The following is a 17,697-nucleotide window of genomic DNA, read 5'->3' as shown; positions in this document are numbered from 1 at the left end:
TACACCAAATAATGCCATCTATTAAGGAATTTTAACTTATTTTTCAATATCTAACTTGCCCTCAAAGTTCCATATACACCAGGTGTTTGTGACTTTCATTAATTCACTAAAGGGTCAATTCTATGATGTGGCCTAAAGAAAGCTTACCAGAAATAATGAAACCTTCCCATATAGGGTTGTGGGTAGTTTCCTCTAATATATTTTCCCATTAGTCCTTTGGTTACTTACATATCAAATTAGACAGCTCTGCCATCATTTAATGGCATTGAAGATAAAATGAGACAAGTTCCTTTGATATAGATAGGGATTTTTTAAGTTTCTGAAACCATTTTCATGGAAAGCAATTTTGCCTAAAATAGAAAATAGGTTAATAAGTGGCTACCAGCCAGACTCAAAACTAACAGAACAAGGGGAAAAAAGTAGGTCAAATTTTCCTATCACGTCTTTTTACTTTTAAAGTAAAAATGGGTAGACATGAAGTCTGACTTTTCTTAAATCTCTCAAAGGCTTAGCCTTTATTAATGGTTGTTACAAAAAGGAGTGATATTTTATGCTTAAATCAAAAGCTGCAACTCTTACCAATAGGATTTAGATGTATATAAAATTTACCTACCTGAGATTCTGACTTTAAAATGCAATAGCTTTTAGAAAATATAATTTTAAATACTATGTATAGATGTAAGGAGTATACATTTTGAATATTATGATCAGTTAAAAATTAGCATTAAATGGTAAGATTGTACCTAATGTCATTTTGTGTACAACACTTCATTATAATTAGCCATGTGGTCAACTTTAGATCAACCTGTTTTTGTTAATATAAAGAAAAAAGTTATTTTTATGTGACCATTAAAAAACTCAGCTGCTTAAAACTGTCTGGTTCTTTTCTCACATACACTTAAATAAACACATATGGGTACATTAAATTCCCTAGACTATGGACACTAAAAATATGGTTGGAATTTTTAATATTATTTTTGCTGACATTTGCATTTGGGTTTCTCACTTAAATACACTCAGATCATTTAAAATATTTTTATTACCCAATATTGTATTATTCATATAATTTCTGTTTTTTAAAGTAACTGAGCCTTAACAGACTCAGATTTCCATTATTTCTTACTATTGATTTATTTGTGGTCTTATGTAATTTTCAGTTTTCTATAAATTAGTATATTCTTAAAGAACAATGAAAATGTAAATATTTCCTTTTAACAAGGAAGTTCTGAAGTACGTAAGATCCAAACAGACAGAATAATTCATGTGTTGATATTGGCCCCAACAAAGCAAAAGTGAATTTAAAGAGACATAAAAAAATAAAATGTATCGTCTCCATTGTACTCAATAGAGTAAACTTTTTTGAAATTCACTTCATAATTTAGTATCTTTAAAACATATACTAAATTCATCTTTTGGCAAATAAGTATTTCTAACTAGCATTTGTGGCTATCTTCATGTCACTTTTTTACATGTTGGGTAATTTAAAAATTAAAGGTAAAGGCATTAGAATAGTGTTACTTTAAGCTATGTTTTTAACAGTCTTAGGTATTTGCATGTTGGAGTCAGGTGAGACCTGCCGGCGAATCATATCTGGATGAGTTTTCTTTAGCTTGTCACTTTTTCATGTTTGCCATGAAAATATAATGACAGTGAAAAATAATACCCAGCTGTGCTCACAAAAGTAATTAAATACTGTATACCAACTGGCAAACTATTTGGAACAAAATTTTGGTAGTTTTATTTTTACAATTATTGGTTATCTCCATAGAACATAGTTATTCTGACATAATTTTTATATTTCAGTGCTCTGAACTCAAGTTATTTATAGTATCATCTAAAATTAAAGAGTATACTTCTAATGTTTCTCTAACTACTATTGTATTTTTACAAATAAAAGCCTAATATCAATTTCAGTACTTTAAAGTAGAATTTACAAACTACAGCCACAATGTAAATGTTTTCAAGTGCATTATGGATAAGTTTTTTAAAAGAAACTATTTCTAAATTAACCGCATTTTTATAAATTTCCAGAGAGTTTAGGATTCAGCATTATAGCATTTCTAACTCAATTTTGTATACATTGGTATTTTGTAAAACTAAGAGGACAAAGAATTTCAAAGGATCTAGACCTTCTTGTTATCCTATAGAATGATAAATTTTACGTAGTTATTGTCTTGAAATAAAATGACTGTACAGCAAAAAAATTTTTCTCTACAGTAATCATAGTTGCTTTTATTTTATCAAGTCCGTATACACTTACCAAAAAATACATGCTTCTTTTAAATTACATTTTTCTCTTTGTTTTTTAAATGAGGCTATCCTGATTCTACTTCAGACTATACCTATATAGAAATCTCCATTCAAAATAACTCCTGTATTATAGTGTGTAAATTAGTTTCTTGATAATACTGATGGTCCTCAAAAGGAGTGGGAATTACTGAGCTTATGTGGTTGTTCTAATAGAACTTCTCGCTAATATAACCCCCATTTTATTTAGCACTATTTGTGAAACTTTGTTTTCAATCACAACGGCAGTGTTGGGATAAATTTGGCTTATCCACGTGAATTTTTGTTTTTAGTTTTTTTTAAATGTTTATTTATTTTTGAGAGTGAGAGAGAACATGAGCTGGGTAGGGGCAGAAAGACAGGGGGACAGAAGATCTGAAGCAGACTCTGTGCTGACAGCAGAGACCCCAGTGTGAGACTCGAGCTCACAAACTGTGAGATCATGACCTGAACCGAAGTCAGTCGCTCAACTAACAGAACCACCCATGGGCCCCCTCCATGTGAATTATTAATACTTAACCTATCATATTAAAATGCAATGGGGGCACCTGGCTGACTCAGTCGGTTAAGTGCCTGAGTTTTGATTTCAGCTTAGGTCATGATCTTATGGTTCTTGAGATAGAGCCCCATGCCAGACTCTTTCTGGCAGCTTGAGCCTGGTTGGGATTCTCTCTCTCCCTCTCTATCTGCCTCTCCCCTGCTCATGCTCTCTCAGATGGGCTCTTTGTCTCTCAAAATAAATATATAAACACTTAAAAAAAAATAAAATCCAATGTGATATGAAATACATAGTGTGCTGAGACTAGATTAGTATTTGTCAAATAACTGAAATGTGTAAAAGGTATTGTTATTGATAATGTAATATTTAACATTTAATTTAATGCTGTTATTTAAGTAAAATGTTTAGTTATTTAACATTTAATTTAGCATGTTAATTTAACATTAAATAATTTTTAAATGATAAATAAATATGATATTTAATCATATACAGCCATATTTTTAAAATTATGAGATCATTATCAACTTAACATCATTGTATACAAATTTTTGCCATGATTTGTATATAGCATTTTTTTTAGATAGAAAGCATGAAGGTGGGGGAGAGGGAGAAAGGGGGAGAGAGAGAGAGAGAGGGAGAGAGAGAGACAAAGAGGGAGAGAGAGAGAAAGAGAGAGAGAGAATCCCAAGAAGGCTCCATTCTCAGCACAGAGCCTGATGTGTGGCTCGATTCCATGACCCTGGGATCATGACCAAGCCGAAATCAAGAGTATGATACTCAACCAACTCAGCCACCCAGGCACCCCTGGATATAGCATATATTTTATGCTGTTTTAAGATAAATATTTCCCAATTTCTTTACTATGTTTTATTTAACATCACACAAATTATGTGGATTAACATCAAACAAATAAAATGTTTCACTTGGTAAATACATACCATATGTTTTACCTCACTTTCTGTCCATTAGGACATTGAATCCTGTATGTAAGATCATCTTGCTAAAGTGTTCCTGTAATTAAGTGTAAAATCATCATCATCAACCCTATCTTAATGAGGCAACAGGTTCCAGGGACAGTACAAGTACATGCCCCTAACCTTCTCCCTGTGCACAATACTTTGACCAACTCCTCTCTGGCATCTCATTTTCTCCTTTACTCCTCAAGCAGAATAGGAGAAAATTGTATTTGGGTACCCTAATAGAGCCCAGGGAAAGAATTTTCATGTACTTCCCTGCTGTTTACATCCCTGGGGAATTCCTAACAAAATGAAAAACAATTCTAAATAGTCCAAGCTAACATGGGTAATATAGCTAACTTGGACAGCTTCTATCTAACATATGAGAATTTCAGGGTTAAGGTCTCTGCAATAAGAATCAGGGGACGTGTTTTTTTGTTGTTGTTGTTGTTTTTTAATTAAAAATTTCCTCTGTCTTTTTGCTGCAGTTAGAAGGAAAAGGGAATCTTGAGTGACCCTAATTACAGAGGACCTGCTAACAGTAGTCTACTTTTTATCAAGCAGTATTTATTTCGGTATACTTAATACTGAAGCATGAGTACAAGAGACTTTTTCACTTAATTTAGTTTTAAAAGATTCATGTCCTTTTAAGCTATAGAATACAAAACCTTATCCACCACCCTAAAGTGGAGTAATATACTGACATACATTGGATTAGATTATTTCCTGTTTATCTCAAGATTTACTCTGGCCACTGTCTTGACCTACAATTATGAAAACAAAAAAAGTGATCCCTTTTTTAAAAAGAAAATTGTCTGGGCACCTGGGTGGCTCAGTCAGTTAAGTGTCTGACTGTTGATCTCAGCTCAGGGCTTGATCTCAAGGTCATGAGTTCAAGCCTTGCATTGGGCTCTGCACTAAGTATGAAGCCTACTTGAAAGAAAGAAAGAAAGAAAGAAAGAAAGAAAGAAAGAAAGAAAGAAAGAAAGAAAGAAAGAAAGAAAGAAAGAAAGAAAGAAAGAAAGAAAGAAAGAAAGAAAGGAAAGAAAGAAAGGAAGAAAGAAAGAAAGAAAGAAATGTAAATTGTCAGTGGCACTGAGAGATAGATTAATACATGTATAAAGTAATCTGATAGTCTATGTGTGTTTTAAAAGAAGTCAAATTTAGTCATCTTTTATGTACATATATATATTTGTAGTTTACTAAAAGCAATTATTTTATAGATATTGATATTTTAAAAATAATTTTAATTTTTAATGATATAAAGGTGGCAGTTATCTTTGTGTCATAGGATTATACTTTATATTTATTTCATAATTAGTAATTTTTACCCATGTTTTTACTGTTACAGGTGATTATCACTTTTAGTGGTTATTACAATAACTGAACTTAAAATAAAATTGGACCGACACAAAGTAGTTTGATTTGGGAAGAAAACTATATTGTGAAATGATCAAAATTTTTGATTTAAGAAATAAAAAATTTGTGAAAATACAGAGTAATTTCAGTGCCGACCTAGAACTGCATGGTAACTAAATTGTAAATGTTGTATTTTATGATTTGTTATTGCTTATTGTGAAACATTCAAAACATAAGTTAAAATTTCATTGATCATATTGTCTTATAGGGGTCCAGGTGGTGGTAGACCTTGGCCAAACCCAACAAATGCCAATTCAGTGAGTATATATATATATTTTAATTTTCTTTGCACTTTCTAGCATTGAACAACAAAAATCCTGTTGCTTTTGAAAGCCCTGCAATTGGTTATATTAACTTTTTTAAAAAAGTAATCATTCAAAAAATATATTTTGCATATATATTTTTAAAATATGTATAATTTTTGAAATGACGAAGTTTTTTACTTCACAGTCTAATGTAAACATGCATTCTATATGGATAAACAGACTTCAAAATTAAAATAGAAAATGTGATTTAGGTATACCACAGTAGCCTATATTTATTATAATATATATTTATCATAAAATGATTTGATCTTCTAAAATAATTATGGTAATCACTAAGTTGCCAGATAACCTCAATCTCTATCAGAGTTATTATGATTGTATTTATTATACTAGTTACACCTAGGTTTGCTCTCTCACTATTCCTGGAGGCAAGTACGCATTTGCCCTGTCCGTATTGGCTGAATTGGTGTTCCTACACATCTATCTGTGTATATGACATGCTGTGAATTTTCCTTACATGTTTTGTGATAGTGGTTTAACTGCACAAATATTTTTCTCTCTTAATAACACATGAATATATGCATAATATGAAAATTAAGCTTTCAGTCTTAAAATTAATATGATTTAATTTAATGATCCTGGTAATGTTTTCCCTTCTTGACTTTGAACCCTTGAGTTTCTTCAGTATAGAGAGAGTTCTGCAGTGTACCTTTGTGTAGTGTGTGCACTGCACAAAGGTTCCTGACTCAAGGAAGTTGGTAGGGTACTAAAATACAGATTGTGCTCCACTTGTAAAGTCTATGAGTATCTGACCCAGCAAGGATGCCTTTTGCTAATATGCACAGAGGTACGCCCATTGACTAGCAATGACCTTAATGCTAAATAAACATGAAACGGATCCAATGTTTAAGGTTAATTTAAATTTCAAGAAAATGTGAAGTGAGGTATATATGGTATAGAAAGAATTATCCTAAACTTATAGCTATTCTAAAGCTGAATCACTTTCTCCTCAAGTAAGCAATTATCATATTTTTAGAGAAAAAAATAATTTATGTTATCTTCCTGTCTCTTAGTTTTAATAGCTAATTGAAATAGAATTTGGAGTGGAGAGAGTGATACCTTGCTTACATTTGGATCTTCAGTGTACTATTTAATCTTAACCAATCTTTCTTTTTTTTTAATTGAAATTTTTAAAAATATTTGAGAAAGTGAGTGTGAGCAGGGGAGGGGCAGAGAGAGGGGGAGAGAGAGAGCGAGAGAGAAAGAGAGAGAGAATCCCAAGCAGGCTCCATGCTCAACACGGAGCGTGACGCGGGACTCAATCACATGACCGTGAGTGACATCATGACCCAGGCCAAAATCAAGAGTCGGTCTTCCAGTCTACTGAGCCACCCAGGCGGCGTTTAGCAAATCTTTCTAAAATACTTTTTATCCATATTATGTTATAATGTGAATGTGAATTCTTTCCTCTTCCAAAATTCTTTTAGTTTGCTTATATCCTTTTGGAGAGTTTACATTTCTATTTGCTTCTTGCTACATGCCTTTCAAATTCATTCAAGATTTCACTTTAAAATGGCATCTGGCTAGCAGCTCAACATACAGTTCTTTCAACTCCCTCTTAAAATACCCATAAAGGTACAGGAAAAAACAATTTTTTATAATACTGAAAACTGACTCTTCCTATTGCCAGAATCTGGAAAGACTTTCTATTCAGAATCTGCATTTCTGTCGAAACTGGATTAAAAAGCACAATTAATGGCACACCTTAACTTTGTGAGCCTTCCCACCTAGAAGCAAGAAGACTCTTCTCTCCTTCCTCACTGTCAGCTCTATCAGTTATCCCTCTACTGCCCCTTGCAGACAGCCACGTGTAATTCACACCCGCCACAGCCTTCCTCCAGCATTACCTCCTTTTACACACTCATCTGGAGACTCTGTCCTCCAAAAACTACTTGGGAAGGTGAGCAGGATTTGATATTGAGGATGGTGCATTGTACCAAGCAGGTATATTATCCAAGTAAGAGTATTGGATAGAGGCAGAGATGAGGAGAGACTTCTGCATTCTGCTCATGTTTAGTTTTGATGCACTCCACCTCTTCAGAATTTCATGGAGTGAAGCACTGTGGATAGGAGAACACACTATATTGGGTCAGCAGGTCTGCATTATTTTAGACCCTGAGAAACACTAGGGTAGGAGGTATGCATATCAAACTGCCATCCTACAGTCAGTATGAAATGGGCATTTGACTAGCATACATGCGAGAAATAGAGTTGAAAATAATCCCTTGTGTTAATATATATCACGTGTGGATACATCTCCCCCTCACTGAAAGAAATGTGAATAGGGAGGGGCGCTTGGATGGCTTCATCGGTTAAGTGTCCAATTTCAGCTCAGGTCACAATCTCATGGTTTATGAGTTTGAGCCCTGCGTCAGGCTCTGTGCTAAGAGCTCAGAACCTGGAGCCAGCTTCTGATTCTGTGTCTCACTCGCTCCCTGCCCCTCCCCCACTCATGCTCTGTCTCTCTGTCTCTTTCTCTCTCTCTCTCTCTCTCTCTCTCTCTCTCTCTCTCAAAAATAAGTAAGCATTTAAAAAAAAAAAGTGAATGGGGAAAAAAAGTAGGGAGGGCCCAAAGCTTTCTTTCCAGAAACGGAAAGGGGGTCATCATCCTGAATACAGAAAGGCAAAGTGTTCCTCTGAGAAATGATTTATTATGAGAACAAGGAAAAAAAAAATCGTAAAAAACTGATGACTTTTCTGGGAAAAACATAAGGCTTAAATGAAACAAAGCAAAAACAGTTTAAGAGGGATTTTTTTCTTCCTAAATGCTATCGATTATATTCTAGTGACAACTTACCTATACTGTTTTGATTTCCAAGTTCCTTAGACTTCTTGTCCATGTGTATAATTACAAATACTTTTTGTTTTTTATCAATACAATAAGTCTCTGACTCTTGAGGGTTGCATATTAAAGTGGTTAGTTGTTTTGTTTTTTGCTGTTTTCAAATATGTCTTATATTTGTTTGATCTTATATACTTTTTCTTCATTTTAAATGTTTATATCAAAGTAACCTTAGATTTATAGAAAAGTTACAAGAATAATACAAAGAACTTCCATACAGGCTTCATCCAGATTCCCAAGTTATACCACTTTTGCTCTATGATTTCCTCTCTCTGCATGTACATATTTTTTTCTGAATCATTTGAGCTGTATTTGAGTTGCTGACATGATGACCCTTTATCCCCAAATATGTCAGTGCATGTTTACTAAAAACAAATACATTATCTTTCATAACTACAGTTAAGATCAAAATTAGAAAGTAAACATTAATGTAATGCTATTCTCTAATCTGCAAACCTCACTCACATTTCCCCAATTGTCCCAATAATGTGTTTCATAACAAAAGAAAATCCCAGTTCACTTGTTACATTTAACTGTCAGGACTTCTTGTCTTTAATCTAGGACAGTTCCTCAACTTACCTTTTTCTTAACCTTGCAGTTGTGTTTAATGCAAATCAGTTATATTGTAGAATATGCCATAATTTGGTTTTACCTCATGTTTCCTCATGATTAGATCCAGGTAATACATATTTGGTAGGAATACCACAGAAGGAATGTTGTGATTTTCTCAGTGCATCATTTCAGGAAGCATGTGATAAAGATTTGTCCCATTGCTTTTACTGTTAACTTTGTTCACTTAGTGAAGGGTGGTGCTTGTCAGGTTTCTCTACTATAAAATTACTGTTTTTCCTTTTGTAATTATTAATTTGTGGAGATATACTTTGAAACTACAGTAAATAAATATCCTCTTCTTCCTCATACTTTGATCTGCTACTTTCGGCCTCCATTGGTGATTCTTGCCCCAAGTGTTTTTTTGCTATGTTGGTTACCAAATGGCTGTTTTCTGTCTTTCCTTCTTCATTTATTAATTGACTCTACTACAGTTTTTCTTTCTTCATTCATTCATTTATTCATTCACTGTATATCAAATATGTCTGTGGACTCATTTTATTCAGTAGGTTTTTGATGCTAAAGTCACTCCAGATTTAGCCAATAGGAACCCCTTCAAGCTGGATCATGTGTCCTTTTGACATGTTTCCATTATTTGAGCATTTTGAAACTCATCTTGTATTTTCCCAGTGTTGGCTCTGAAACAGCCATTTCTTTAAGGAGCCATGGTTCCTTTAAATGGAGAGGGGTATTTAGTGATACAGATTCAAGAGCCTCCCCAGGGAAATAGCTAAGATACAGATGGATGTTCATACACATTCCCATACACATGTATATCTTTCTGTATCTATCTATATGTACTAAAACCATTAGTACACACTATTGCTTCAATTTCAATACAACATAACAGGATATATTGTAGACTTTCTGCTTTTTTACTTCTTTGAAAGTAAGAAATATGCCTACCATTATGTACAGTATATTCATTTATTTGCTTAATCTTTATAAATCCACAGTTTTCTGTTATAAAAGTATTTTAATCAAAAATGTTTTTTGTACCCTTTTACAAGACAGTACAAAAAAAATTTTAAGGAAAATTCATGTTTTTAATTCAGAATAGAAGTATGATTTTCACTTTTAACTTCCTTTGACCTGAGCATTACAGTATTAGCCTCAGATTCTTATTTGGAAGTTTATTTACAAATCCACCAATGAATTTTCCTTTTTTATATTTTTCAAAAGAGCTGTGCACTTGAGTTTAGCTATGTACCACATTCTGATCATTAAGTAGCAAACACTTTTATTGAAAATATCTTTATTATCTTTGTCTGGAGAGACTTTTAATTATAAGGTACAGAAAAACAACCAAAGTAGGCTCATATTGAGAGCATATCACTGGATTATGTATCTAAAAAGTACAGATATAAATTTATTTTGGGTCACATTTGATTCCAAGGGTCCAGATAATGCCATCAGCACCTGGTCTCTATCACTTGCCTTTGTTTTCCTTGCCGTGACAAGAAGGCTGTGTGAAGCTCCAGACTTATATCCTCAGAGCTCTCAGTTGAGTACAAAAAAGCACAACTCTTTATCAGGTAAATAGAGATATTGGGAATAACCAGCCAAACTAGATTTATGTAGCTTGGGTCATATGCTCATTCATGAATTATAACCTGAGGGTACAGTGCTCTTTCAGCTAGGTCAAGGTCACACACATCCACTCCCCGAGCCCCACCCAAACCACATCGAAAAATAAGAGGTATGGTTCACCAAAGAAAATTCAAGGAGTTGTCAGCAAAAGAGGATATAGGCAAAACAAATGTTCAGTATAGCATTGTAGTAATCAACTGTATTAATGTGACAGGAAAAAGAAAGAAGAAACCCCTTGAAGGGAAAAAAATGACAATCTATCATAGTGATTAAACCCAAGGGAAATACAAATATCTTACTCCAGAAGGCTCTGCTCTAAACAAATGTATGCTCTTTTTTTTTTTTTTTTCAAAGCACTAAAGGGGCTCTTGGGTGACACAGTTGGCTGAGTGTCCAACTCTTGATTTCAGGTTAGGTCATGATCCCAGGGCCATGGGATTAAGCCCCACATTGGGCTCTGTGCTGAGCATGGAGCCTTCAGTTTCTCTCTCTCCCTCTGGTCCTCTGCCCTGCTCATACTCTCTCTCTCTCTCTCTCTCTCTCTCTCTCTCTCTCTCTCTCTGTCTGTCTAAAATAAATTAGGGGCACCTGGGTGGCTCAGTCGGTTAAGTGTCTGACTCTTGATTTCAGCTCAGGTCATGATCTCATGGTTCTTGGGATTGAGACCTACCTCGAGCTCTGTGCTGACTGCATGGAGCCCACTCTGGATTCTCTCTCTCCCTCTCCCTCTGCCCCTCTCCACTTGATGCATGTGCATTCTCTCTCTCTCTCTCTCTCTCTCTCTCTCATCTCAAAATAAATAAATAAACTTTAAAATAAATTTCTTAAAAAGCACTAAAGAATAATAGAATATTTTCAACTTTACAGTGGCACAGATAATGTCTTAATGTTATCCTCTCTGGTTTCTAGTAAACCAGTTCTTCTAAGGTAGTTTTAAACTTCACAGTTGAAGCAAGTTACTTAACAAAAATGTTGCTAATCATTAAAAACAAACAAACAAACAAACAAACAAAAACTCAGGGACACCTGGGTGGCTCAGTCCATTGAGCATCAAACTCTTGATTTCAGCACAAGTCATGATCCCATGGTTTGTGAGATTGAGCCAGCATCAGGCTCCACATGCAGTGTGGAGCTTGTGTGAGATTCTCTCTCTCCCTGTTCCCCTCTCCTGCTTGTGCTCTCTCTCTCTCTCTCTCCAAAATTAAAAACAAACAAACAACTCCAAATCTCTAGCTACTTTGCTCTTCCCCTGCTCCCACACCACTGTCATGGATATTAGGAGTCAGAATATTTCAGAATATCTGAATTATCAGTCACAGCTCTTGAATTATCAATCTCTTGAATTATCTGTCTAAAGGATTCTTCTAATTCTGTGATTCTGATCTTTAGCTCTCTGATCTTATCTTCTACATCTGCATTTCATCTTTCAATTCATGTTAATGGATATTTTGTATCGAGTCTAGAGAGGGGAAGGAGGTGATTAATTAGATTGGAAGAATTTGGACACTAGAGGTAGAGAAAATTTTGTAGAAAACTAAAAGAGGAAATACCAAAAATGTTTGAGGAAAAATTATTAGACTGTTAGCTGATAGGGAGAAAGATTGTTTGGGAAGGCATAGAAGGTGACAAAACTGAAAGGAGAAAAAGGGAACCCTGGTGTGTACAGGGCTTTGGAATGGAGAAATCTGAAATTTATCACCTATATGGGAGGGAGCTATGTTTTAGGAAGATAGTTTATAAAATGGATGAAAAATAGGGAAATGAAGTTAGGAGATAATAGTAATGGGCTCTATAAAATGTTATCAGACCCTGAGGTAGAGTGGTGATCAAAGGAATAATGAGGATGCATTTCACACATAGAATAAAAAACACCTGATGACCTTGAATTTGGGAATAAAGAGAAAAAGCTGAAGGTGATTTCAAGTCTTTGAATTCAGGTATCAGGGAGAATGGGAAAACACAAACTCAGCTAGAAATACAAGAGAAGGAAGTTTAGAGGGTAGATGGTGAGCTTTGTTTTGGAATATTAAATCTATCACTAAATATAATAGAATCCTAGATCAACTGTTATGTCCAGCACAGAATGGAAATGTATTCAATTGAAGCTTTATCTCTAGTTCTAATCTCTAGTAAATTCTTGATCTGTATTTCTAAAAATCTGTTGATCAGTCTACTTCACTGTGCACTAGTGCTTTAAAATTCAACATGTCAGATATTTCCCCAAAACTTGCCCCCCTTCCTGAATTCCCTACACATGAATTAGTGGCACCATCATTCACCCACTCACCAAGTTGGAAACCTAGGTATTACCTTAACTTTTGCCTTCCCTTGTCCACCACACCTAGTTTGCCACTATGCCCTGCCAAGTACATTTGTGAAGTCTTTCAAACTTTCTTACTCCTACTTATCTTAATCAGTGCTTCCTAGAACACTCTATCATCTCTTGCCTAGACCTTTTGCAATAGACTCTTAACTTGTATTTGTATTCTGTGATACCTCTAGGGTTATCTTACTAAAATATAAATTGGAATATGTCTCTCTAAAACCTGTGACTTCCTATTTCCTACAGTATAAATTCAACAGTCTGACCATATATGCTTATCATTTATTTCAGTTTCCTATAAGTACCACATTATAGCAGCTGGGTAAAATTATATGCCATTTCCCTAATAATCTATGTACTTTTATATTTTGTGTTTACTTCTTTCTTTCTTTCTTTCTTTCTTTCTTTCTTTCTTTCCTTCTTTCGATCCTTCTCTTTGTCTTTCTGGTGATAATCTATTCTCTATAAGTCAGCTATCCAGCTCACTACCCACATAGTTCTTCTACCTATATTGTTATATTTTATGTCACTCACACTAGACTGTCAGATGCTACTGGTAACTTTCAAGAGTGTGTGTTCAGTAAAGTGCTACCAGGAGTAGCAGTCCAAATGATCTTTTTCTTTTAATGAGGGCACCAAAAAATATGAAGTAGAAATAGTGACTATAAGCCAAAATTAAAGACTTTGTCAGGACAAACATGGAAAAAAATTGAACTACATGAAGTAACAATTTTTTAAGTATTTTTAAATGTTTAAAAACTGTGTTTAACTGTGTTTGAAGGAACCATGAAGAAGGAGAAATTTAAAACTATAAAAGGAGCAAGGTGTTAGGAGGATGAGATGGGGCTAGCTTTGGAAGCAAATAGGAAGATTATCTTTTTTTCTACGTGGATGAATGGATGAAAATTTTAATCTATAAGTTTGGAGTGTTGAGTTGAAGATGAAGGTATAGTAAGAATTTGATAGCTTTAACATATGACACAAGGGCAGACCACCAACTCACCATGCTATAATCACCATGACAGCCAGCTCATGAAAGCTACTTGTTAAGTATTCAGGAATTTTTTGAGTTAATTGTTAAATCATTGGTAGCTTACAAATAATCCAGGGAAGAAATGGGCAAAAGACATGAATAGACACTTCTCCAAAGAAGACATCCAGATGGCGAGCAGACACATGAAAAAATGCTCAACATCACACATTATCAGGGAAATACAAATCAAAACCACAATGAGATAACCATCTCACACCTATCAGAATGGCTATCATTAACAACTGAAGCAACGAGAGATGTTGGCGAGGATGCAGAGAGAATCTCTTTTGCACTGCTGATGGGAATGCAAACCAGTGCAGCTACTCTGGAAAACAGTATGGAGGTTCCTCAAAAAATTAAAAATAGAACTACTCTATGACCCAGCAATTGCACTACTAGGTATTTATCCAAGGGATACAGGTATGCTGTTTTGAAGGGGCACATGGCACCCCAATGTTTATAGCAATGCTATCGACAATAGCCAAAGTATGGAAAAGAGCCCAAATGTCCATCGACGGGTGAATGGATAAAGAAGAAGTGGTATATATATTCAATGAAATCTTGCCATTTGCAACTACGTGGATGGAACTTATTCTAAGTTACACTAAGTAAAATTAGAGAAAGACAAATATATGACTTCACTTACATGAGGAATTTAAGATACAAAACAGATGAACATAAGAGAAGGGCAGCAAAAATAATGTAAAAACAGGGAGGGGGATAAAACATAAGAGCCTCTTAAATATAGAGAACAAACAGAGGGTTACTGGAGGGGTTGTGGGAAGGGGGATGGTCTAAATGGGTAAGGGGCATTAAGGAATCTACTCCTGAAATCGTTGTTGCACCATGTGCTAACTAACTTGGATATAAATTAAACAATAAATAAATTTTTAAAATTAATAAATAAAAATTTAAAAAAAGAATCATTGTAGCTTGAAATATTTCATGTAGGAATATTCATACCACATAAATTGATAAATGCTACAGATTGGGACCTTTTTCTCCCCTGAATTTATTTGGTTTATTGGCACACCACAGAATGCTTCTGGGCTTCCATGAAGGCTGAGCCAAAATGCTTCCAGTTATTAGTGAAGACTAAGTTGAAATTGGAGAACATGATTATATTTTGGACCTTGTCCCTTATTTTGTGTTTCTCTCTGGGAAATCTCTACTGTGAAATAGAAAAGGTAGCTAGGGGATGATCAAAGAGATGGAAACTAAGTAGGCTTTGAGATAATGAATTTAAAATATTGGAAAGAGAAACAAAATGCTGACAGTGGCATGGGGGAGTGGCAGAGACAATTTAGCAGGAAACTAATAAGGAAATAATGGACTTACAGGAAATAAATACAGAAATAATAGGGAAAACATGGAGGAATTGTAATGGAAGAAGGTTCTTGTTGGAATATAGAATAATATATTTGTGAGTGTCATGAGGAATAAGAAAGATGTCAGGCAAAGGAATTGTTTAGATCTCTGTGTGAAGAGTTCTGGGATGTGGTCATACTCACAAATGGAGGAGAAGGAAGTATATTGTGAAATGAAGGAAGGCAATAAAGTATAAATTCCAAAGATTTAAAGGGTGGTTAGCTCATATGTTAAAGTTGGTAAAGAATGATGGTAGGCAATAGAGAGAGGCAGAAGAACATGAGCATGATGCTAAAGTTATAAGGAGATGAAAATTGGAGCCAACAGATAAGGTAGTGATTTGGAGAGAGTAAATGCATATGTTTAAAATAATAAGAATCAGAAGATGGATGGTGGATCATGCACTAACAGCGGCCCAAGAGAGCAAAGTTGATTTCTAGCACCGAGTTTAGTGTGTACTGGCCATCAGATCTCACTGCTCATAGTGGAAGTAATCCCCATCATTAATTATACTAGGCAGCCTGGTAAGGACTCTCTGCAGGGATGAATTAGCCATAGGCAGACCAAGCAGGGGCCGCAGAGGCATGTGGTCTGTGCTTAAGGCAAAGCGTGGACACCAAACAACAAGGAGACAACTTTCAAATAACTTAGAGGAAAATCATAACTTTGTTATACTTCCTTCTTACTGTATAGTTTCATATTATTTTTATGTTTAATTATATGGAAGGCGTTGGGCTAGAAGGAGGGTTTAGGGTAAAGGAACTATCATCTTTTCACTACTGTAATGGTCCTAATCTGGCTATGTACCTACAAGAAGATAGTAGTTTATGGCTTTTTCTAAAACAAGACAAAAATATCTCCTCTGGATGTGCAGATTCTTCATGCAAGTGAGCTAATGAGCTTCTTTGAAAAAAAATAAAATATTCGGATTTAGCTTTCTTTATTAATATCAACACTCAAGTGTTTAGTTTTTAAATATCTGTTTTCTACTTCTCATTTTTAAAATTATAAAAGCAATGTTGTATTAATACTATGTAATGTCTAGAAAAGAGTTTGGTTAAGAGCTTGAAGGGAAGGAGAGAATTTGTTATCCATATCTGATCCCCACAAGTTAGTAGTCTTTGGAGACTTATATTAACGAAAACCTTTTGCATTTGTTATATTAGTTTCTAGTAGCTAATTAGAAAAGGAAGGGGGGAAACATGAGGTCTATAGATCAAGTACTGACCTGTACCACATGAATGTAGTAGCCTGAAACCCATCTTAAAAATAATAATAATGCATCCCAGAATGCACATAAATTGGAAGTTGTATCTGTAAAAGCTATTAATTTGAAAAACTCTGGTTTCTGGTTTTTCACTGCACAAATATGTATCTTTCTAATTACAGAATAAGTGTCATTAGTATCAAGCAGTGAGTATAACTGCTCTAAAACCAGTATAACTTAAAGCTAGAAATCTAAATTTCTCGACCTAAATCCACTCTTTTTCATAAATTCAAGATAATGTTGCATTTATTCATTTTCCAGCACTCAGACAGATATGAACGGCTTTATTCTTTATCATCCTTTGTGATACATTTTAAAACTTGATTAAAGTCAGAATATAGATTCATTGTAGGTAAGTTTCCGTATTGTCACATGAATCAAAATATATATTTCTTTGTCCTATTCGTGTTCCAGATACCATACTCCTCAGCATCTCCTGGGAATTATGTAGTAAGTACATTTGGGATTGTTTGCTCATAAGAATTGATGTTATGTTTTATTTGGGCAATGAAATAGTTGTCCAGATGTTAAGAAGAGCCCCTGTGTATTGGCCAAGAAGTGAACATCTGATATGTATTGAGTTTTTCGTCTGCCAACCTCAGTACATATGTTGATGTTCATTAGTGAGACAGTTATCAATCTGGCCAAAATTGCCCTGAGTACTGTGTTTTACTTTAGCATATGTTTCTGTAAACCAATACAATACACTCTGTCCAATCATGAAGAAAGCCATACCCAGTTACACAATGCCAAGCTTGAATTTGCAGTTCTCCAGGAGAATGAGGTACACCCCCTCCCTCATACCACTCACCACACACAAAGTTTGGGAAGACATTAAACTGTTTCCCGATCACAAAGGGAATCATATCGCAGAATAATGACTAGTCATTTGGGGGCCGGGGGCTTTTTTATACTTTGGTATTGAAAGCACTTATTTTTCTTCTTATCATTATTTAGTACATGTTAAAATTTTCCAATAATTCATTTACACCTAAAATCAAATTAGTAGGTTTTACATGAGCTCTTGAACTTACAAACGACCTTTTAACCCTCGTAACATTATAATCCTTGCTACATCTCAAGGCCACCATGGAAGATAAATTGTTATAATATTTAGGAGTAAACGCCTAACAGAAGAGCAAAGATAAAATGGTAAAAAGGAAAATCTTTCCTAAAGAA

The 17,697-nt window shown here is 34.6% G+C and overlaps 1 protein-coding gene across 4 annotated transcripts in view; it reads left to right on the top strand.

Annotated features, from left to right (window-relative positions):
- The window catches only part of SSBP2 (single stranded DNA binding protein 2), a 318,553-nt gene that overhangs the window by 263,216 nt on the left and 37,640 nt on the right, over positions 1-17,697 (top strand). For all 4 annotated transcript variants that reach the window (XM_043593182.1, XM_043593184.1, XM_043593180.1 and 1 more), the window contains 2 exons: positions 5,369-5,417; positions 16,933-16,968. In XM_043593182.1, the coding sequence (XP_043449117.1) occupies positions 5,369-5,417; positions 16,933-16,968 (85 nt within the window). The remainder of the gene's footprint in view (positions 1-5,368; positions 5,418-16,932; positions 16,969-17,697) is intronic.

The sequence above is a fragment of the Prionailurus bengalensis genome, chromosome A1 (genome assembly GCF_016509475.1).
Source record: "Prionailurus bengalensis isolate Pbe53 chromosome A1, Fcat_Pben_1.1_paternal_pri, whole genome shotgun sequence".
NCBI classification, from domain to species: Eukaryota; Metazoa; Chordata; class Mammalia; order Carnivora; family Felidae; genus Prionailurus; species Prionailurus bengalensis.
The sequence above is the reverse complement of the archived record's forward strand: the minus strand, read 5'-3'. Positions and strand labels throughout refer to the sequence as shown.